Below are 25,154 nucleotides of genomic sequence, written 5' to 3' on the forward strand. Positions count from 1 at the left end.
CTTTTCGTTTATTGTTATGCATATTATTATTATTATTATTATTATTATTATTATTATTATTATTATTATTATTATTATTATTATTATTATTATTATTATTATTATTATTAATATATAAAGTCAGTGGTAGCTCATGCCTTCAACATGTATACAACAGTGGTTTCAAACACATTATAAATTTCTAATGGTCTATGTCAGGTCGGGCTTTATATTTGTAAAGAAGAAGAACTAATTTTTTCAATAAGCAATTATTCTGTATCATATTAAAACCTGATTGTGTATTTGATTGCAAGTAGCGTCTATAATTGCTGGGAGAGTATCCATGAAATATCGAGTAAAGTGGCCGTTACGGCGAGTGCATCGCGCTTTGTGTGTCCTGTGATGACGAGAGTTGTGTGGGGTTTTCTATACATATTTACTGAACTTACACACTTTTTCTTTCCTTTACACGTTCATACATTCCCTCATTTTTCTACACTTTTTCCCAGTCATTTTACACTCCTCAATTTTCTCTACCTCTTGTTCTGTTGAACTTGGCCTTCAGCCCCCTTTATGTGTTCGAAATTCTCTCCTTATTCTGATCTTTTCCTATTGTACCATACTTCTCTCCAAAAAATCACAGAAGAAACAATTAAAGAGAAAGCGCAGGAAAAGTGGTATGAAGAAGGTGTCAAGAAGAGCAGTTTGAAAGGAATATAAACATATAAAAAGCGTTATAAGAAAATAAATTATATGAACAATGATTTGCGAAGCATTTTTTTTTCAAAGCCAGGTCAGGGAGCCTTGAAACAAGGGTAAGATTAAAAAATTTAAAGAAGTGAACGAAAAATGTCAATTTTGTTTTAAAGAAGACGAAACATTAGAACACTTATTGTTAAAATGTGTAGAAACCTTAAGATCAGGGAAAAATGGAAATGGATCGATGAAAAGAAAAAGGAAGGAAATTTGGTTAAATAAGCTTGGAGGCTAGGCTTTAATGTAAATGGAAGGGAATTAAGTGAGAAAGAAATAGAAAAAAAAAAGAACTTCTTGAATTTTGATGGAAAAAGAAAATGGAAAACTTTAAATGAAAAAAGGGCAGTACTTTATTTCTCTTTTTTTCTTCTTTCAGGAACGAAACTTCCGAAGAGAAGGAAGGAAAATAACTTGAACCTGAACCTGAACCTGAAACTTGACTTTTTCCCGATTGCGACACTTCTTTTTTCACGTATTTTCGCTTTATCATACTTACTACTTTCTATCTGTTTTATGACTTTGTACACATCTTGTTACTTTTTTATCATTTTTCAACTATTCTAATATTTACATTTTACACGTTTAATTACCTTTCTAAATTGCCGATATTCTTGTTCAATAGAGTGATAATGATACTATGCAAAAAATTTTTAATGCTTACTACAAACAAACAATCAATTGCCGAGAGAGGAGTAGTGGTTGATGAAGAAAAATAAGAGGAAGAAGAAGAAGATTGGAAATACAAAGTTACTCTTGTGAACGTACTTGTAAATCATTTCATTAACACTGGCAGCGTAAAATATAAGGGGAGTATAAGAACAGTATTAAATTCTTATTATATTTCAATTCAAAATGGCTGGTAAGGCGTCTGTTAAGTCGGAATTGATGTGCAAAGAAGAAATTGCTTATGACTTACCTAGTGATGATCCGCTCGAAGGGAGAGGGTGGACATACGAACTAATGAGTGACAAAAAAGAGTTAATATTATCTACAACGGAAGGAGATGTATCAGTGAACAAGGATAAAGCTAAGTGCTCTTTGGATGTGAAACTAAACGTTGATAGGGTGAAATCAGAATTAGCACTAGAAGAAGATCCTGAATTTGAAAGTAATATAGAAACGCTAAGAAAAATTGTGGTTCAGGAGACTTGCGCGTCGTATTCTAATGACTCCCAACAATTAACAACAAAAAGTTTAAATTCAGTTCGGCCAGAAAGGTAATGTTAAATTTTTCATTAACTAATTGGCTCAGATTGATAATACGGTTACATGGTTTCGGAAATTTTGTTGGTTAAAAGCAATACTTCACGAGAAATATTTAGGTATGGGAGATATCATGAACGTAAGTTAGTAGCCTACAATTTGGAAATGACATGGCACACATAGACAAGCTGTATACCAAATAAAAGTAATAACAAGATTGATACGATCCATACAATTCTTATGTAGTTCATATCTCGATAAAATAATGATTTCTTTATTATTGGTTACATATTTCTCACTAATTGTTCACATATTTAAAATATGGGTGCTCGACGATATTGTTTTATTTATATAGAGACTTATGTAAAATACCAAATAATAAGAATGGTAATTATTCTAAAATTTTACAAATGTAAACCTGTAATGTATTATATTCGAACATAAACTATGGACGTTTGTGATTTTATTTTGATTTAGCTCAAATGGGTGTAGCTTGATTTTTCCGGCTGGCTTCGAAAGACATAAGTAAAATACAAGATAAAGAATATTTTAACCAACAATGGATGTTCATTATTTGTAGAGGTCCATACATCAGTCCATTTCACAGCTTCACTCATTTTTTCAAGGAAGTCGACTTTTTACATTCCCAGGAATCTTTTTTAGGGTATGGACCTGTATTTTTCAATATGGGATCACTTTAGGGGCTTGGTGTACGTACATAATATATGAATTATTGTAAAAACAACGCTAATCAGCATGTGCTAGATGGCCGGTAAAAATAAGAGTTCTATGCAGATTAGGGCATTACGCAGAATGTGGGTAAACAAAGATAGCGCAAAATTCTGTATTTAGGATGACTTACACGTCTTACGTGTTGAATGTGTTCTTGTACGTTCCTAAGTATTTTGTAGGTAACATGCTGAAATGCTTTCTTTGCTTGTATATTTGTGTTCCAAAGTAACACAATATATTAGGGACGTAACATCTTAATTATATGGATCCCTTCATTCCCAAGCATTTTCATAGTTCCGTGTTATGATTTGCCACACTAAATTTTGATACTTCATTTCGCTTACAGTGGTTACTAGCTACCTTGACAAGGGGTTACTTTGCACATCGGGCATTACTTCGCCAAAATATGAAGAGAGTTTCACAGTCATCCGTCGGTAAAACCATGAACTGTATACGGTACACGAAGTTTCAACTACCCCCTACGATAGAACATGTAACTCTATTTTGGTGTTAATGTTGGGGTCAGCATCAGTTCTAATTACAGAGAGGCTTTGTTGTTGTAGTAGCGTGGAAAACAGTCACTGTAAGGACCGCCAAATTTTAAAAGAATTTCCGTCAATGTTAAGTCAGTTTCATTATATTAAACATTGTAACTTGCATTATGCAACGTAACTGATAACCGTTTGAACATTTTAATACAAATAAATTAGTAAAACGGCGGTTAAGCCATACGGAGCGCCATTCTGTGCGTAATTATTTGACAACACAGGTTGTAAGTCATTCATTAAAAATACAGATTAATGAATTGGATCCTAAAACCAACAGTTCTGACAATCTCTTACAGTTGAAGCTTGCAGGGTCCCTGACGATTCGAATGAATCGTTTCTACCCTAAGACCTTACATACCACCCTAGTTGCATGCCTTCGGTATTCAAGTCATGACAAATCAGGGTTAATGTCCGAACCCCAATTGGGCTTTCAACATTCAGGCCTTGAGGAGGAATTTTAAGAAAATAAATATAAGGAAGAGGACGACAAGAAATACATCCTGGGAGGAGATTTAATGCTACAGCCTCACATTTCAATTCATCAATTTTTTAATCATTAGTATTACTTCAGGCCCGCTCGTACCTACAAAATTGGTAGGTTTACAAATGTAACCTTTTAAAGAGCTCTAGCTAATACTTATGTGTGGCTTACTAGCAATTGCACTTATCTTTATCGAGAATAAAGTCACATCCGAGAGCATTTGTCACAATAGTGAAACACAAGATAACAGTAATATTAACTTGTTCATTAAACATTATTGTTGTTCATGGCCTACTCGTACGTAGCAATCTTAATATGTTCTCATAACATAAACCTTAGTATTACCATATACTGCGTAACTGACGTAGGCACTCCGTACTATCGATACATCATAGTATCCGGTGTTTATCGTAGTAAAGGGTAACGTGGAATCGTAAACGGGCTTCCCTTTTTCTTTTTCTCGAGATCGGTTTATGATTCCCGGCACAAGAATACAAGAGTTATTTTCAAATATCAAAAAGAATAACATTTAATTTACTTTCTCTAAATGCAAATCAAAACTCTAATTATTTTCTATAAATCCAAATCAAAACTAATTATTATATCAAAATCTAAAATCCGAACATCAATTTTATTACCATTATACTTTTCTCTAATTATGCCAAACATTAAAAATTAGAACAAAATTTAGAAATTTTAGTCAATTGCCGAATTTGCACATTAGCTGGGACCCAACCAGGCGTCGGACTGGTTTCATCACTTTAATTTTATAACGAAAGTAGAGATGTCCCTAGGGGATGAACTATATTTTAACCTTCAACTCTTCTTAACTTATAATATCGCTTTCTCTGAAGTCAATTAACTTCAGTTATCATAAGTCACATTGAATGCACATTGACTTTTCATAGTAGACTGCATGTATATATTGAACGACGAACAAATCAACGAGCAACTTTATCATATTCAAGGTTATTGTCAATTACTTTCAATATTATACTAAATTGTGTTTAACTTACAGTATTTTGACGGCGACTTGATCTTACATTACAAATTTCGTATATTTTTTTATTATACAATCACAATCAGATGAAAAACTTCACTATCTGAAGAGCACATTTTTTAATTACCCAAAATTTTAAATTTATGATTAATTGTAGTTATTACTAGTACTTCACAAATTATGTTCGTAATTATATCTAATTGCCTAACAAGTCTCTAAATGCTTGGTTGTATGGGGACAGTTAATGTTAATATAAACATAAAGGAGAATGATAAAAAACTCAAGCAAAATTTAATAATAAAATTTTATTATGAAGTATGGTTCCCAAAACTGGAAAGACCTGAAAAAAAAAGTACAAAACTTAAACATCCTAATAAGAATTCGATACTGAAAGTCCGCATCCAAAACGGGATAGCCATACTTTTCAAAAGTGGTGAGGTATTATTACAATTTCAAAGTCGGAAATCGCGTTCTAAATCAATTACCTGTTTAAAATTTCCAATGCTGTTTTTCCTCTCCTTTCCACATTCATCTTTCACCTCCAAATGCTGTAAGGAAATCATAATATATGACATCTAAGTAAACGTATCTGATTGTAGGGCGATATTGATGGTTTCTTGGACTGGTGCGTCAGTGGCGGTGGGCACACACTTTGATTCTGAAAAGTAACCTTCGAAATTCGGGGAGATAATCAAATAAATAAACAGTAATCCTTTTTTCATAATCTAAAAGTTTAAAAGTTCAAATTCGGTATTTCTAATTTCTCATCTCTTCCCGGGTTTAACCCGAGTTGGGGTGAAGTTCACGCTTTCTTTGTGCTAAGATTTTAATTTTCCATCTGTGCCGGTTACGCTTGTAAGCTGTAATTTAGCACGGTTACGTGTACTTTTCCAGTTAGTTTGTTTAATTTCGGAACTTTTCTCCTTTTTACAGCGTATTTACTAAATTTCCACGTAATGACAAGCCTTCCTTTACGACGTTTAGATTTACGCTGCATTGCGATACCTGTCATAAATTTCTTTTTAGGTTTGCGCTTACTATTACTATATTTTGCCATGTAGTGTACTATAAAATGTTCGTACGTGTTTTCGCTTAAGCTTTCTGGTGCTCTTCGGAGTCGATGTATACTTCTTCTGCATGTTTGACTCGAAGTAACCTCGCCTACAGCTCGACTTTAATTTGCATGTAGTTCGTCTTTGACCGAGTTTAGTGCGTTCCGAATTACGCTTACCAAGGCACTTTCCTTTTATTCTCAACTTATTTCCTTCTGCACGCCTAATGTGTGGTTGTGCGTGCTGAGAATACGCTGTACGTGGAGGTCGACGCACATTGTTTTCATCATGAGCAATCAACATGTCTACATTTTGTGTAGCACTACACTTAAACTTTCGCTTTTTACAATTTCGCAATAGTGTAGTACTAGCTTGAAAATTCAAACATTTCGGCAACTGAAAATTAATAAATGTTGCATCTGATGTACTGATATGATCACGTCTGCTCATTTTAATTCTACTGATTATGCTCCTCGAAATCGAGTTTACCTTAATAATGTATTACTTAAACTCAACTGGGTATCATTGGCCATCTTATTTTTCTTCTTAACTTTGGTGTTACATTTCGGTTCTATAACGGAAATATACTTTCGACTGCGTGTGCTTTATTGGAAGTGTTACGCTTGTTTACGGTAAACATTTCCGACCGATATATTATGTACGAGACCTTCACTACGTAAAACAGAATTCGCTTGGCGGGTCTATTGTGAATTTGAAGTCCTTTTCTTCTACAATACTCAAAGCTGATAAAGTCGGAATGGATTTGCAGCACTAAAATGCAACTTACGTTAGACATACACTGTTACAAAGACAAATTTGAATTTTTTAATTCGCGCAAAACCATTTGCCTGCGACACAAAACAGACAACACTGTAACTTCATTATCACACAAAATCATCAATTGAACTCTCAAGCCTTCCCTGGCTTTTTCGAGAGGGCGGATACGCGCAACCTGAACGCTACCGCTTATCGTGTGAAACATCAATATCCCTTGCCGGCAAAACAATTTCATTAGAAACAATTTTTTACAGGTACGCGTAACGATTCTTCTTTTTTGCTATCTCTACACTGCATATTTCCTTTTTCTGACTGTAATCGACTTTCTGGTTTATTTGGCACATGTCTTTCACAACTTGGGCTGGCTCGAATTCAAGACGGTTTCTTTTCCGCCTTGCACTCTTTTTTTTTTGTTGTTGGTTTGCCTACACTCAATCTGTGCCGTTCGCATGTATTCATAGAACACAGTGAGACCTTTCTTTCATTCCGCTACACTTTTTTTAAACTCAGCAGTTACTGAATCAACATGATTGGCCGCGTTAACTAATTCAGAGAGTACTTCAGTTAAGGAATTATTGGCTACTTTCATATTAATACGTAAGCTGTCTGCTTTGGCATTTAATTCGCTCTTTCCTACGCTCCCAAATCGTTCCTGTTACAGGCTTTTGAAGATCAACTACTGATTCATGTATTTTTTGTCCTAGGCATCCAATATTCATTACCATTTTTGAGCCATGGTTTCTATTTTTTTCTCTAATTCTTCTGTCAATATTGCTTGAAATTGTTCTAAAACAACTAGCCTCCATATTGATATGAGGTACGAGCAACTAATTCAAAGTACAAAAATATAAATGTCTGAGTTTAATACGAAAATAAGAAACATGCGCTTAAAACATGAAACACTAAGAATTTTGATATTACGATCATTAACAACCAATCCTTGTTTTTACAACTCAGGTTTCATTTTGCGAAGTGCTTCAATATAAAATTAACACAGATATAAACTAGTACCATATATAAAATATTTTCTATAACTATTCTATCAGGCTTTGATTCCATTTTGTACTAATACACAATAACACATTCTGCAAGGCCATGTGATAATATTTGAAAAACAGTATCACGTGACAGTTTCTACACAACAACTGTGTCTTCATCAGACTTCCACTCCTTCTGGTTGCTGGGAGTTGGTCATCACTTATATATACTGTCCGGAGATCAATTTTAATTAGGTTCCGCCCCTTCTTTAAAAAATAACACTTGTCTGGTTTTCACTTTCACTTTTTAGCTGCACACGTGTCAAATTAAAGGTTTACTTTTTTCCGCTGGATGCGTCCTGTCCTCTAATTATCTTTGCTATTTTGTTTCTCTTTCTTTCTTCTTCCTTTTTATTCCTTCTTCTTTAAGCAGAAACTTCTCTCACTCTTTATTTATCGAGAATCTTGCATTCCAGTTCATCACCTTGCGTCCTGCTTTCATAATCTCTCTGGCTTCCTTCCATTTTCTCACCAAAGACCTGTTCTCTACTTCTATGACCTCTGCTCCTTCCCACCCTATCCTGTGGTTTGTTTCTTTCTGATGCTTGTATATCGCATTGTTGTCCATTTTCAGTCTTACAACATCCAGGTGCTGCTTAATCCTTTTTTTGAATTTTTTTTTTGTTTATCCTATGAAAATTTTGTTACACTCCTCGCATCCTACTCTATATATTAATCCCCCTTGATCTTTGTTCGCTATTGCTTTTCTATTTTTTCTTCTGACTAGTTCAATTCTTCTGCTTCCTCTTTTCCTGTACGTCCTAATTCCTGCTTTCCGAAACATTCTCTATATGTTCTCTGTTTGTTTGCACAGTTATTGTGTTGAAACTGTCACGTGATACTGTTTTCTTTTTACACATTATCACATAGCCTTGCTCAGTGTGTTATTGTGTATTAGTATTAAAACATTTACTCTTATTCATAAATGCAATGAAGGTGCATAGTGTAAAACAGGTATGTATGTGTGTATACTCAATCAGCTGTTTGCTATCTACTCACATCTACATAGAATTAAAAATCAACAAGAAAAAATTTTATGAGCTACATTAATCTCTCTGTTGCTCTCAAGGTCAAAACATATTTACTTAACTTACTTGAAAAATCTACATTACTCAGTTCTTGTTTTTTTCTATCACTCCCCTTTATTTTTAATTAATTGCGTTCGCCGAGGATCTGATAGAAATTGACTGTCGACACTAGGCTAATCAGCTCCAAACTCAACACGTTATCTGTGTAACTAATGGTATTGTAAAAGCAGTTGTAGGAAGATTACTATAATTTAATCCGGAAAACGGTCGCCATGTGGTTGAAATTGTGTTTTTTGGTAGTTGTTAGATTCTTGTAAATATAATCGTAACCTTCACATTGATTTTAATCTTTTTCCCAAGATTTGTCACTTGTTTATTGCATTTATCCCAGCTTTGCTACGGCAGTGTGACGTAATATTGAGGTCTCAAATATTCAGTAACAATAATAATAATAATAATAATATAGGTAACAAATTCCGTATGAGGACATATTGTATTAAAGCCTGTAAAATAACCCGTAGCGTAAGCCATAAGTTACAAAATAGTCGGGATTTGAGACAAGTATCAGGACCAACAGCACATACCCTCTCGATACGTTATTACAACTAGCTACATGTTATAACGGAAAGTTTCCCTACAACTAGCTAAATGTTATCAAGGAAAGTTAAATGTTATAACGGAAAGTTTCGAGGTAATTTTGGTGTAGAAAGTAGAGATTCTCAACTCACAAGAGCCGTAATTACAGTTGTTTTTAACTAATGGTTATGCTGCCTAAGCTACAGAAGAAGTCGAAGGCGTTTCGGGAAAGAGGTTCCGTACCATCATGAGATATCTCTACAGCTACTCAAATTTAAACGAAAGATTTCCGCTAATATTTCGTGTAGAATGTATTCTCCTGTACGTTTTCAGGAAAAAAACTAAAAAAAAGAACTGAATATAATTGAAAACTAAAGCTTGTAATAAACTAACTTGTGAAGTTTGCAGATTTAATTAAAAAAGCTTTGCTACAAAAATATATACCCAGACCATAATTCAGTGAGCTCTGAAATCTTATCAAAATGATGTATAAGATTCAGTCTACAGAGCAATTGTTGCTTAAAGAGTGGCATACACTATTTCTAGAATCGAGATAAGATGAGATACGATAGTTTTGGTCTCGTCTCGATTCTCATCTCCAAAGCATGACTATAGTGTGAGTTAACCTTGTCCCGTCTCGAATTAAAATGTTTCATCCCGATTTTGTTTGGTTTGTTTTAGAATCGAGATAAGAAATTCGTCTTTTCATGGGCAACATTACACAAAACCGAAATATTTTTTTTGCCTAATGTCACGTTTCTGCTTGTAATGGTACGACCTGAGCGATAATAAGTTTTTAATTTTTAAATATTCTTCGAGATAAGTGCTGAAACAAACGTTTATTCAAATATTTGAATGTAATGAAGCGTGTGTTATCGCCGATCTATTTCCATCAAAATTCCTAAAGTAAAAAAAAAAAAATGCTTGACGTGTATTCGATCGAAGAACTTCGAGATTACTGGTCAAGCCCCTAGACCACTGAACCACGATCACAACGCTGTAAATGATTCGTCTTTAGTCTTGTTACTGTAAGTTTCTCTGCCTCAGCTTGGAAAGTTGTATGTAATTTTTTAATTGGTTTCAAAACGTCTTTCGTGTTCCTCTTATGATGATATAAGTGAATTACCTTCGGTACAGTTTCTGTTAATGCGTTGAGTTGTTCTTAAACCTTTGGATCTCAAGTTGGTTTTTTCTCCACACGAATCTACACATAAGACAGATTTAATTCTCATACTGTGCATTTGTGTCAAGACAGCCGACAATACCTGGTCATAGACTTATGTCCGCCACGATATAAATGATAGTTTAATTTGATATAGTGAAACAAACTACAGCAACTTATTTTGAGACAATAGTGATATGGTACTCCATTTCATATTTCTACAATATTTAATGTAATAAAACATGTAATATAGCGAATAATTACATGTTTTCTTGCTACTTAATCATTATCTCTATTTACATTTCATTGTTTGTTGAATTCGTTACAGGCGCGATAACATCTTTGCTTTCCACGTAGAAGGGAATACGTTTACTACATTAAATAAATCCATTTCTCATTCTTATGATGAATCTGATACTTCGACGCAGTTTGGCAAAGAATTTCATCGATCACGTTTGACAAAGAATATGGTGACACAGGAAAGTGAAAAAAGTCATACGTCCCAAAATAGTGATAAACGCTCTACTCAAAGTTCAACTATGTCAAGTGGTGAGTTAGTGCATTCAGGTGAAAAATCTCACATATGTGGAGTATGTGGAAAGGAGTTTAGAGTATGTTTAAGTTTGGCTACGCACATGGTGATTCATACAGGAGGAAAACTACACACGTGCCAAGAGTGTGGCAAGGCATATAATCAACGTTCACATTTGGCTAGACACATGTTAATCCACACAGGAGACAAACCTCACATGTGCCAAAAGTGTGGTAAGGCATTTAATCATCGTTCGACTTTGGCTAAACACATGTTAATCCACACAGGAGAAAAACCTCACACGTGCCAAGAGTGTGGTAAGGCATTTTATCGACGTTCAGAATTGTCTACACACATGTTAATCCACACAGGAGAAAAACCTCACACGTGCCAGGAGTGTGGCAAGGCATTTAATCAACGTTCAAATTTTGCTAGACACATGTTAATCCACACAGGAGAAAAACCTCACACGTGCCAAGAGTGTGGTAGGGCATTTAATCGATGTTCGACTTTGGCCAGACACATGTTAATCCACACTGGAGAAAAGCCTCACACATGCCAAGACTGTGGTAGGGAATTTACTCATCGTTCACATTTGGCTACACACATGTTAATCCACACAGGAGAAAAACCTCACACGTGCCAAGAGTGTGGTAAGGCATTTAATCAACGTTCACTTTTGGCTACACACATGTTAATCCACACAGGAGAAAAACCTCACACGTGCCAAGAGTGTGGCAAGGCATTTAATCAACGTTCACATTTTGCTAGACACAAGTTAATCCACACAGGAGAAAAGCCTCACACGTGCCAGGAGTGTGGCAAGGCATTTAATCAACGTTCATATTTGGCTACACACATGTTAATCCACACAGGAGAAAAACCTCACACGTGCCAGGAGTGTGGTAAGGCATTTAATCAACGTTCATATTTGGCTACACACATGTTAATCCACACAGGAGAAAAACCTTACTTGTGCCATGAGTGTGGTAAGGCATTTAATGATCGTTCGAATTTGTATTCACACATGTTAATGCACACAGGTAAAAAACCTCACACGTGCCAAGAGTGTGGCAAGGCATTTAATCAACGTTCACTTTTGGCTACACACATGTTAATCCACACAGGAGAAAAACCTCACACGTGCCAAGAGTGTGGCAAGGCATTTAATCAACGTTCACATTTTGCTAGACACAAGTTAATCCACACAGGAGAAAAACCTCACACGTGCCAGGAGTGTGGCAAGGCATTTAATCAACGTTCATATTTGGCTACACACATGTTAATCCACACAGGAGAAAAACCTTTCTTGTGCCATGAGTGTGGTAAGGCATTTAATGATCGTTCGAATTTGGCTTCACACATGTTAATGCAGACAGGTGAAAAACGTCACACGTGCCAAGAGTGTGGTAAGGCATTTTATCGACGTTCACAATTGGCTAGACACATGTTAATCCACACAGGAGAAAAATCTCATACGTGCTAAGAGTGTAGTGAGGTATTTAATAGACGTTCGACTTTGGCTACACAAATGTTAGTCCGCACAGGAGGAAAACCTCACACGTGCCAAGAGTGTGGTACGGCATTTACTCGTCGTTCATATTTGGTTGTCGAGGTTCCAGTTAGGCTGCACACATGTTAATCCTCAGAGGAACAAAATATCACACATGTTACGAGTGTGACGGCGAATTTAAATATCGTTTAAGTTTGGTTACACACATGTTAATCCATACAGGAGAAAGAGGTTAGGTATGCTAAGAGTGTGGTTAGAAGTTTAATCGAAGTTCAGCTCTGGCTACACATATTAATATGCCCTAAGTGTGGTATGTCATTTGATAAACGTTGAAGTTTGGCTAGAGAAATGTTAACCCACACAGGAGAAAAACATCACACATGTCGAGAGTGTGGTAAGGCATTTAATCTACGTTCGAAATTGGCTATACACACGTGAATCCAAACAGTAGCCAAATCTCACTTTGCAAAAATCCTGGAATATAATTTTTTCAACGTTCATACGTGTTCAGCCACACAATATCAAAACCTCACACGTGAAAGGTGTGAAAAACGATATAGTCTACGCTCAAACGTTGAAACGCAGTTGAACACATGTCAGTCACCAAAGAGATGCAAAGATCTTAGCAAGGCGTTTACTCAAGGTTCACATATTGCAAAGTAAATGAAAATCCACAAAGGACAAAAATCTCACACGTGCGGAGAGTTTATATGAGATGTCGCATTTTGTTGGAGGAATAGAGATGATATAATCTACGCTGTTATTTCTACGCGTGCTATGAAAATTGTACTATCCTAAATTGATGTTTGAGTAGAATAGTCGACGAAGGGATGTCATTTGTGTCTGACGTTATCCCATGTTTATTGTAGATCATATCTAAGCTCAAGTTATAGTCACCAAAATGAGCAACTTTGTCACCTTCTGACAACATCTGGAAATGTTCGTGGCATCTTTCAAGTAAACTTAGAGCACTGTTCCTATATGGTCTGCTGAAACACCCGACGAAGACTGTTTTTGGACAGACTTACCTCTGCTCAAATAGTTTCACACTCACGTACGAGATCATTCTGTGCTCTGCTGCCCCATTAATTTTAATACTACAAAGAATCCGCCTGTATGGTCTTGCGGTCTTATTTCTATGTAGAGAATTGGTTGAGAAACGACATTCCACTGTTCCTTATTGATATTTTCAGACATGTTTCGCTCACCACTAAACAGCCATATTTACGGCACAGTCTGTAAAATTGTTCGTAACACTTTGTACGTTTTTGTAGTATAGTTTAAAGGTGGTTTTCTGTTCACTGCACTTTTGAGCAGCATTCTACTGTACATCACCACATTAAACGCAGAATATAAAACATTTGATTTGGCACACTTCTCTAGCGTGGGATCACGTTGCCCAAGTCACTCTCACTCTTTTCTTGCCATCTGAGTTGAACATTGTAAATTATTTTAATTGAGTGTTCTCTACCAATAAATGATAACGATATTTCACTGCATCTCCAACTGTCAAACGCAGACTCTAGCCGTTGCCTTACTACTGGGTTCACAATGGAAATGATAAAGCATAGAGATAGCACAAATATTTTTCCCGAAGTAGTTGCTCGAACTTTAAATTTCTGCGGTTTGATGCCGTCTTTTTATATTTTATGCATAGACGATCCTAAGTACATAAAAAAAATTTGTTACTGCCAAACTTAACATACAGATTTAGAGTGTGGATAACTTCATTATTCAAAATCTATGAAAGAAACTGTTGACCTTCTAACCAAAAGTTTTCCACATACCTTTCATTGTCCGGTTACGTAGTCCCACTCTGGAGCTATACCAATGCATAACTTGTCCATATTACACTAATATATCGAAAAAGTAAATATCACCTATATCAACAAACGCTTCCAAACTCAGCACTCTTTATTCATGCGATATATACTACCTCACTTTAGAACCCACACCAAATCGCTATCAGCATACTCCTTGTCCCTAATGTTTACGCTCTGCCAGTACACTTTACCCTCGTGAGATACATTGTTCTTAACCTTATAGTGGTAAGGTGAAAAAAATTTTTGTGAATGGTAACATTTTGCCTCCTGGACCCAGGAACATTTTTGTCTGATAAGATGTGAACTAGGATTTAAATTTGTATTATATTTATAATATTAAATACAAACACCAGACAGTGGATACGCTTTAAGCGAAACTATACATTTTTATTGAGGCAATACCTTTCTTGATAAAATTAAGTTCGATAATTATGTGACTATTTTATTGCTTAAATACCGGTACTGAAAATAAAATATTTATTAACTAGAAAGAAGTAAACCAGGATTTCTCCTAATAGCGGTATATTCACGTTTCAATTCTGCAGCAGTCTCCACACATCATTTTTGCGTGACTTAGGCAAATCCACTTACAGCACTTTTGGCAAAATATCTGGCCTTACTGTGTTTATACATGTAACATCGTCCTCGCTTTCCTACATGATTAGGTACAGAAGCATCTTCTAGAGTTAATCCAAAACCTTGCTGTGTTCGCTAAATGTATAACATTACCACTGGTCGGTTCTACATTTTAGAAGTGATAAAACCACGTTATTTGCCATCGTGTAGTATTTCTTTCTTCGTCATATTCAGTAGGTATCTGGTCTACTATGTCCATCCCACCTTTAGTATCGTTGTAAAATGTGACGATCTCTGGCTTCCTGTTATCTCTGGTACTCTCATCTAATTTGACGTCATTGTGCATACTTGAGATCAGCACTAAACACAGATATTTCTTAGATGCATACGAACCAATGGTGCAGTTCTAATTAAAACCAAATACACTACTGTATTCTTTCCTCCGTTTCGCATTCACAAACGCGGGGGCAACTCTCTTGTTTTTACGAATTGTCCCTATTATATTTAACTTACTGTCTCATTCCATTTATTTAACCAAATTGCAGCTTGCAAACCGATTATTGTAAAAAGGTCTCTTTGCAAGATGAACCATGAATCTGTTGATACAATCTCTTCACTACTTCTTCAGGTTTGTTATCTATCTGGAACGGGCCTTCTGGTTGTGTCCTCACAAAAACTTCTATATTTGTTGTGTAGTATAATGTTTCACCAACAAGAATAAAAATTTTAATTCTACATTTTGGAGGTCTTTTAGGCATATAAATACGAAATCCACATCTTCCCCGGAAATCGACAAGTGTCTCACCCAAAGTTGCTAACATACCAATTAAGAAAACTGTTGTTGCAGTTGTTTACACATAATTCAAAAAAAGTCACGAATTGCGGCTTATCTGGGGCTCAAGGTTATATCTGATTATGTTATTCATTAGCATCTTCCACTCTTTCATCCATCCTATCCTGCACAGTAATCACTTTCTGCTCAGTTTGGCTTCTCCGGTTCCCATCATCACATAGAGATGACCCTACGCAAAAGACACATTCATTTTTCTGATTAACAATACACATGTGTTAACTTCTGCTTCGCACCTCCCCTCATTCTCCGTCCTCGTTATCCCTTTACATATTTTTTATTTTCTCTAATTGTATTGTATTTATATTGAATCAATCTGTCTATATTAAGTTCTGTTATATATGTTTACTTACATAATAATGCTAAGAATCAAAGTTCCATACGCCCATTTTTCTTTTTCTTTTTGATTTTTTGTTAGTTTTTATACCGTATAATTGTAAAATTTCGATAGAGCACAGATCTCCACTTACACTTTGTAAATAAATTCTTTTCCATCACTTAGGTTACAGAGGGCGTAACCTTTTCATAGGTTGCTAGTCACTTTGATTTGCCGGAAAAACGTAGTGCATTCACATACTTTCTCAGCTGGCGCACATGTAGTGAGGCGTAGCTGCCAAGTCTAGACTCTATTTATTGCACTCATGTGGGCGCACAGTGATGCTAATTCATTAACAGGCGACAGGTTGCAAGAAATTGAGAGTTTTCACGAGCGTAATTTGGCTGGAGTACACAAGTAGTATAATTTTTAATCATCATTATGATCATTTTCACTCTTATCCTGTTCTCATCACATAGTTTTGAATACTGTTTCAGTTCGGTTATTTTACCGCATATGATAATTGACGATGGAAAGTCTTTTATACATCCTTTGAAGATAAAATTGCCGGGGTGGCTCAGTTGTAAAGCGTTCACCTCTGATGCATGGGGTCTCGGGTCCAAACCCTGCTCCCGCCAAGTTAACTTTGTGGTGGACAAACACCGTGTCCTTGGGTTTCCTCGGAGTTCTCCAGTTTCCTCCCACTTTCATCATTCCACAATTTCATTCATGCTCAGCATACACTGAACCAAGTTTCCAGAGTTCTCGTTCTCCGATCAGTGGCAACCACCAAGCATCATCAACGAGTTCACCACCATTTAAGAAGCATACAAATGCACATAGCATCTCGAGCTCCGACTTTGACTCCAACCAGCTTATCCTCCTCTGCAGCCTGTCTACAGCTTGCTAAAGCAAAACTACAATCCAAAGTACTTTAGTTCGAAGGTTTTACTTCTTTAACTTTTCCAGTATTGGCAACGCAAAGATATTTCGCAAATGGTAGAAACAAAAAATGGATTCATCATTAAATCACAGTCGGCCAACTTCGCAAAATAATTCGTGACAATCCAGTTTCGAAATGTTCAGGAAAACTGACTTTAACTTCTCTCAACAACATCCGACACTAGCAACCTCAGCCACATACCATGTCAATAGTAGTACGAGGGGTCCGTCTATCTATAACACTTGATATATAGGCTAAACTTCCTGAAGTGGGATAGACCTTTAAAAATGCATCCGTATTCGCAACAATCAGGGACCAACGTACATAGTTCGAATTCTGAGAACATCACAGGATACTATCAACGACCTTTTGCATAAACAAATCTTAGTTTTCAAGAAGAGATGCCGATTTGAACAATCTTGCTTATTACGACCAATTCCTCTCCCAGGTAAACGCTGTCAAGAAAACAAAGTACATCCTACTAACAGGTGCAACCTATGAACCTTTTATCCTACAAAGAGGTGCACACTTTTCCTTTTCCTTTGAAAACTGTCCGAATCTGCAACAAGTTCCAATCTGCAACACTTGGTATCAATTCCCGCCTCCGAGATACAACTACAAGTGCAAGTCTCGGCTTGCTCCAGAAGAATTCAGGCCGAAACTTGTAGTACCACTATTGACTCATTATGTTCAAAATCGAAAACGTGAGACTTCGAAAGACTAATCAATGTCTTTATATGCATAAACTATTAGCATTTGTCACCCACACTCTTCAAAACGTTCGTCTTTTGCACAACCATTAATATTAAAACACGTTCAGCACGCAGCTCGCAACATTCTTCACCTCGATTTTCATGACACTTACAGTGGTTCGTACGTGCACTTTCATGTATCTCCACCCGAAACAACTATTTAACTTCATAGTGATCATGTATCTAGTTATTTGACTATGACTTTTATTTCTATTTCTCAACATTCTCCTGTACTTACCTCATAAACTCATATTTTAAAAACTATTACACGAGAAACAATTTGACACATTACTTATCAGTAAAACGCATCTCACTCCCAAACTTAATTGCAAATTTACCGGCTATCAACTCATTCCACACGATATGAAGCTTCCGGCTCGATGCGCTACTAGCGGCGTTACAATACTATTTTATCCTTACACATGTAATATTTTCCATAAGTAGAAGCTTTGCTTTATATATACTTAAACACAAACAAAATATTTGCTGACCAAAACAATATATTCACATAAAAATATTACATACGTGTTACAGTTTCGCCAACTAACATTTTGGCTTCATCAGACACTATGAGATACATGAGAAACGTGCAGTCTTATATACACACAAGAGCTGAGATATCTTGCTTCTGATTGGCTCCTCGCAGCAGCCAATCCATTTTAAGTATTCTAATTCGTATTTCCCTATACCGTGGCTTCCTATCTCTTGTAAATTACACACACACCTAAAAAGGACGATCTTGGCACAACTAATCTAAACTAACAAATAATTGGCATAAATAATTAAATAATATTATAAATATATATAAATCCACATAAATAAATAAATATATAAATAAACAGATAAACATACAATTACTCATACGCTTAAAAAGACGACACACACGTACAGTATATACTAGTGGTAGGCGCAGAAACCGGTTTTTCTGTTTCAAGTTTCCAAGAAAAACCTAAACCGTTCTTTTCAAAATTTTCAAAAAAACCGGTTTAAAAAAACGGTATCGGTTTTCTTCAGAACCCGGTTTCAGTTTTCTTCAAAACGGCTTCGGTTGACCGAAACCGGTTTCGGTTTTCTACAAAGCCGGTTCAGTTTTTCATCAAAACCTGTATCAGTTTTTCCAAAACTGGTTCTATTTCTGACCAGAATATTTTTCGTTGTTCTCCGGAACCCATTTCCTTTCCACAGATAGTTTTTTGTGTTTTCCAGAACAGTTTTGAGTTTTAGTTTTTACTAAAACCATTGCGATGTTTACCGAATCCGGTATTCGTTTCTTGAGAATCTACATATGTCTTAGATCTTCAAATCGGCTTAGTTTTCAATCAAAATTGGCTTCCGTTTTCATCAAGAACTACCTTTGAGCTTCTACTTAAATCCAGTTTGAACTTTCATCAAAACCCAGTTGGGATTTTTGTTATAACGGTACTTTATTATTATTATTATTATTATTATTAGTTACGCTTAAAAACATGTTTTTCCTTCGATTCAATATTCACTCTTCTGTAAATCTCTAGTTGTTTCGAATACAATTACCTTCTTTATTATCAATAGATTTTCAGAACCTGGATTTATTTTAATTAGACTAGCTTAACCTGCACACTCTACACAGTGCATCATTCACATATGAGCATGAATCTTCTTGTCATTCCTCACAATATCTGTACATGTCCCCTTATAGACACAAATGAAAGACGTCTTGATAAAAATCGGCAAGGGGTACCACAAAGGAGAGATTTTTTGATTATTTTTTCAATATCTCGCACTGTTTGCAAGATTGGGCCTACTTCTTGTTGGAATTTCTAATTCATGTATGATCAGTGCTTTCTTTCTTCTTGCATGCAGTATGTAATAACCAAATACATTACATACACAATTTATTACAATGCCACTGATATCTGGTGTTCATTAGCAAAACATACTAAATATTAAAGATTCTCCATCACTCGAGAAATAGTTTTCTTCGATTTCCATTATCAATTGATCATGAAACAAACGCCTGAGAAATATACAACCACTGTATACAAACATGTTGTGTTGCAGTGTATAAATTATAGAATGTGTTATTTTTTAAAATGTCAACACTTCCAGTGTACCCTAAAATATGTATTAAAGAAATAATGGCCACGTTTTTTAAATATTCAATTGGAACTGGGCCAATCTACACAAAATTTGGAATCGACCAGCAAAAATGGCACGATTCTAGCACTTGTGGTTTTCGAGATCTCATTGTCAAAACGATTGGAGACAAACATATAAACTTTTCTTTGCACACAAACATATAAACCTAACATTTTAATATATAGATATTTATAGTCACAAGTGATCAATTTAATGGGGAGAATACTGAAATGAAACACTATGCCCTGTATGATAGAATTGCGTAATATTATGTGAAGGGCTCGGTGCAATAAGGAGCTAACCCTCACTTTTGTCAAAATTGAGATAAACAGTGTACTACATTAGGCATGAAGGTCTGCTTCATTCATCAACAGATGGTGCTTGTGCTGTGTCGTCATCGCGCGCAATCACGTGATATCCTTCTTGAGAAGAAACGTACAAGCGGAAAGTTGTGTGCAACAAGGTGTTAAGCCACAGGAAAATGTCAGTTATCGAGAATGTTATGCAGAGCACCTCCGCACATATTAGTGTTTCTGATGAAGAAGATGGCCCCCTACTCGGTGAAAACAGCTTTGATGACCCAGAGTATGTGTTTGGAGTGTCAAGCAACAACAGCACCGACTCTGAGGTAAGAAACGAGTTTTATTTTTGTTATTTTGTTAAAATGTTGGTTAACACCTTATTGCCTCAGATATAGGCTTGTAAAAAACGGTCTTTAAGTGTGAGTTTTTACGTGCATCTTAATACGCAAATCAATTCCCTATGCATTCGTCAGGACTCTAGCGAGTTGGTACAGAAAAATCTTGAACTTTTTTCTGATGACAACAGCTGCTAATATAATGAATGTTGGTTAGCGCCATATTGCTGAAATAATTAACCACAAAGAAAGCGACATTACACATGTACATTTTTCTCTGATTATGACAAATTCTGACAATGTAGCGTCAAGAACGGTGCTGTAAATGCTATGAAATGAGAAAGGTAATAAAGCAATCATGTCAGGACAGTGTTGCCACAGTCCTAGGTCTGAAGGGAGCTGAAAAATAGTACCAAATTGAAACAAAAAGGGTTGAATTTATTCCAGTGTAATACATGACTCTGTAACACGAAACTAAAATAAGTAAATTTCTAGACCTCCCCCCCCCCCTCTTTCAAGGGTCCAAATCAACGCGTCGATACAGATCTATAAAACGGAGAAATGTTCGGGTATCTTTATATACGTCAATATGGCGTAATTAGAAACAACTTACCGCGGTAAGGCAGGAATTATGTCAATATATTTTTCGTGCTATTTTCGTTTGGTGTAAAATCTTTGCAACGACGCATAAATTATAGACTTATTTGAGCATAGGCTGGTTTTCTTCAGAATATTCAACACTTGGTTCAACGTATTTGTGTGTTATTATTATTATTATTATTATTATTATTATTATTTTAAGAATATATTTCCACAACACTGTTACTTTCTCGTCTAGTTCATACGGGGCTCGGATGCGCCAATGTATCGTCATTTATTTCCTGGTATAGTTTCTAGCGTTAAGCGATGCAACGTCAAAGAATGAATGTCCAACAGCATTTTTAAGAGTCCAACACACAGTATGAGTACTGTAAAATGTAGGAAAAATTTTATTGACATTTTTGAAAATGTGAGAAGTATTTGTTACATTGGGTACAATTGGGTACAATTGTACCAACTTTTTCACAAAAGGGGATGAAAATGGGCCGTTGAATGACAAAGTGCTGAATTTGGTACAATTGCACCAAGTGTGACAACACTGTGTCACGATAAATGATCAGAATTGTTTTGTCATTTTCAATAATGAATTTGTTTCGAATATTTATGATTTTCGAGTGGATTGTACAGTCAGTGACAAAAGTTCTTTCCATTTCGTAAAATTATTTTGGGAATAATGCTAGTGTGGCTGGAATGTACAGAAAATTACAGTCTTTTCAATTTGCTAAAAATGTATTCAAATTTCCCTTACATTCTGAAGTTATTTACGAAACAATTTTCATCAAATGGAAATAATTTTTGTTACTGACTAGGATTTTTGCTAAATTTCGCGCACGCAGAATAGCAGTGGGGTTGAGACGTCATATCGGTTTAGAAATACAGTAGATTCAATAGCACTATGGCCAGAATATTTTCATTAGGTATTTCTAATTTCCTGTTGTAAAGAACCTAGTGTGTATTTATTAAAATCGTACTCTTATCCTTTTCAGAATGACCTTCACATCACAAGGACGACAGAGGGATCTCCAATCAAACGTCCTCCAGCCAGATAGAGACGATGTGAGAGGGATAACTGGGAGAGAGTGAAGCGTAAGAGAAGAAGAAATAAAGGGGAGCAATATACCTCCAGTCATTCGAAGGATGTTGTTTCAGCCAGGAAAGTGGGTGAACCATGTAAATGTCCAAAAAATTGCTGGAAAAAAATTAAAGGGGACATAGAGTTTATTTTTCATTCATTCTGGGACTTGGCTGATTATGCAACACAAAACACCTACCTCATGCAAAATATGAGAATTCAGAATACGAAACGTTCCTACACAAAAGGACAATCTTCGAGGAGATCATTCACGTTTTCTTATAATTTGAAAATTAATGGTGTAGATGTTAGTGTGTGCAAGAAGGCCTTTCTTGCAGTTCATGGACTTCACCGCAGCAGAAAACGAATACAGCTACTTCAGGAACAAATCAAGGGTGGAAACATCACAGCCAAAAGTGATGGAAGGGGTAGGCATCACAACCGGCCAAATGCTTTTACAGAAGCCAGTTTGGAATCTGCAAGGAAGTTTATAACATCCATACCGAAATATGCCAGTCACTACAGCCGGAGCCAAAACGCGAACAAGCAGTACCTGGACTGCGATCTCACGATAAATTCTCTATATGAGACAAAGTATATTCCGTGGTGTGCATCTCAGCAGACAACGTCCATTAGTTCTGACAGATTCCGAAGGCTTTTTTGTGAGGAATTTTGTATAGGGTTTAAATTACCTAAGTCAGACGGGACCGCGCCAAGGTTGGACGACGACAAGGTTGGACGACGACAAGCCTGGACACTTTTTGTGTCCAGGCTTGTCGTTGTCCAACCTTGTCGTCAGCGACCCAAAATAAGATATGCCAAAGCATCTCTGGGACGATCCCGACAAACCTGGACACCTTCAGGAATGTGTCCAGGCTTGTCGTTGGCCAACCTTGTCGTCAGCGATCCAAAATGAGATGTGTCCAGGCTTGTCGGGATCGACCACGACAAGCTTGGACACCCCAGGAATGTGTCCAGGCTCTTCGTCGTCCAACCTTGTCGTCAACGACCCAAAATGAGATGTGTCCAGGCTTGTCGGGATCGACCGCGACAAACCTGGACACCCCAGGAATGTGTCCAGGCTTGTCGTCAACGACCCAATTTGAAATGTCTGTTCCAACAAACTCTACCAGTTAAGGCGTTTCCAGTTCATACATACATGCCCTTCAACAGGGTGCGAAATCATTTGAAAATGGGGGAGGGGGAAGAAGTTCAACGAGGACATAATAGGAAAACGTAAATGAAACAGTTTGAAAGATTGTTCTATTCTGAAGAGAATGAGGTACAAAACATGATCCTACGATAAATAGGGATGATGCTGTAGCTGATTGACTGAAATTCAATAATTTACCTTTAAAAAGCCATAATTTAAAATGGTTAATGTACGGTATATAGTTTCATTTGGAAATATAAAGTTTTTGCATATATTACTGGTTCATAGAAAAAAATGGTACCATATAAGACAGCTACAGGAATTGCGTTTTAATTGCAATTCAAAGGAATTAATATTATAATTGTGTCGTAGCATATCCTTGTATTTACTGTCTTTCATTTTCTAAGAGTAATAACATACATTTAATGGCAAGTGTGGAATTAAAAATATAAGTTGTTCATTAATCCCCAGTTTCAATATAACTTCTACAAAACAAGCCTCATTATTCATTAGTTTGATTAATAATATCCTTTCTATTTATTTGTTTTACAAATATGTTGTTAAATAATCTGATCACACAATTTTCCAGACAGAATTTTAAGATGTTCATGAGTAAGGAATCAAGGGTTAGTACCAGTGTGCGTTGCTCTTGTGAATTTATTTAATTAAATATGAAACACGATATACGGCATTTTAACTGAAAAAGATAGTATCCTATTAGTTATACAACCTTTCTTCAAAGTGTTAGAAACAACCAGAAACACTAACATTGATATACACATATTCAGATCATATCTTGACCCCCCCCCCACTTTTAACGTCCAATCGCCGCCACTGTGTATATTCATACTAAATTTAGATTCATCATCTACAACAGTTTGTGTGATCCAATAAGAAGATCAAAAATGTTGATATTTATTGGTTAAAATGTAAATACTTTGCCATGCACGAAAGTAGGTTGTCCTATAATCAGGGCTCGACTCGGACCGGAGCGGACTACAGCGTTCCATAACTTGTAAATTTCCATTTCCAACCCTGTCTATATGTGTTGCTTCCATAATATTATTTTCCATTACATCATCCATATATATTTTTTTTATTTTTTGTATCCATAAAATATTTTATACAACCCAGATACTTCATGGATTTAGAAGCAAATGTATTCATTTGAATCCTACCTTCATAATAATGTCTAGACTAATGATAGGGTAAAATAGGACCTGCAAGAGATAATATATGTCATTACATATCAAAACATGCCTTTTTTTTAAAAAAAAAGTAGGCCTACTGCAGGACTTAAATAATTTATACCATGCATGTCTCATAGTTTTTTGTGGAAATACAATTATTATAATAATTTCTTGCCTTGAAGGTTCCTGCGCCGAAACTTCCTAGCTATAAGTGAGAAGGATGAGTTTCTCAATAATTTTGAAAGGATGTTAGGGGGAGTTTTGAGGAATATAGAAAAATCCCTGCCCTGCAGATCTTATGGTAATGCTTTATACCTTCAAGTGGGGTGAATACAAACAAAACTTTCATTTTTTTAATTTGTTCACTCTTAGGTTTTATAAATGCAAGAGAAACCCTATATTAATTATTTGAGGTACTCTTCATACTCTAATCTTGCTATGCATGCAATAATAGGATTGGCGACTTGCTTTAACATTTTTTCTCTGCAACTATTTTTAGCTACATTACTGTTGACAATTTTTGACCGAGCTTGCGAAGTCTTCTAGTCGAAAGTTTGGCAATTGTGTTGTCTGTCTGTCTGTCTGTGTGTATGTCGCACGATAAAAGTCGAACGCGTGAACCGATTCAAAAGAAACTTTCACAGATTGTTTATTTGTTCAAGTTACAGATCATTCGTTGGAGAACAAAATCGAACCAAGGGGAGGGAGTGGAACCCCATTAAAAGTGCAAAAATGTAGAAAAACACAGAAA

At 35.9% G+C, this 25,154-nt stretch overlaps 1 protein-coding gene across 2 annotated transcripts; it reads left to right on the forward strand.

Annotated features, from left to right (window-relative positions):
- The first annotated feature begins 1,163 nt into the window (after nt 1-1,163).
- On the forward strand, nt 1,164-24,016 carry LOC145677073 (uncharacterized). Of its 2 annotated transcripts, none has more exons than XM_081747750.1 (3): nt 1,164-1,952; nt 10,660-20,379; nt 21,975-24,009. In XM_081747750.1, exons 1-2 carry the CDS (start codon nt 1,588-1,590, stop codon nt 12,347-12,349), a joined length of 2,055 nt encoding a protein of 684 aa, XP_081603876.1. In that variant the 5' UTR covers nt 1,164-1,587; the 3' UTR covers nt 12,350-20,379; nt 21,975-24,009. The 2 variants fall into 2 exon arrangements, with proteins under 2 accessions (XP_081603876.1, XP_081603878.1); XM_081747752.1 differs by lacking the exon at nt 1,164-1,952 and adding an exon at nt 2,002-2,057 and having other exon boundaries at nt 21,975-24,016.
- The last annotated feature ends 1,138 nt before the right edge of the window (nt 24,017-25,154 follow it).

The sequence above is a fragment of the Thermobia domestica genome, unplaced genomic scaffold (assembly GCF_964235325.1).
Source record: "Thermobia domestica unplaced genomic scaffold, izTheDome1.hap1.1 HAP1_SCAFFOLD_598, whole genome shotgun sequence".
Classification (NCBI taxonomy): Eukaryota; Metazoa; Arthropoda; class Insecta; order Zygentoma; family Lepismatidae; genus Thermobia; species Thermobia domestica.

Coding starts and splice junctions, on each gene's coding strand:
- LOC145677073 (XM_081747750.1), top strand. CDS start 1,588: ATGGCTGGTAAGGCGTCTGTTAAGTCGGAATTGATGTGCAAAGAAGAA. Junction 1,953..10,659: donor AATTCAGTTCGGCCAGAAAG/GTAATGTTAAAT, acceptor AATTCGTTACAG/GCGCGATAACATCTTTGCTT.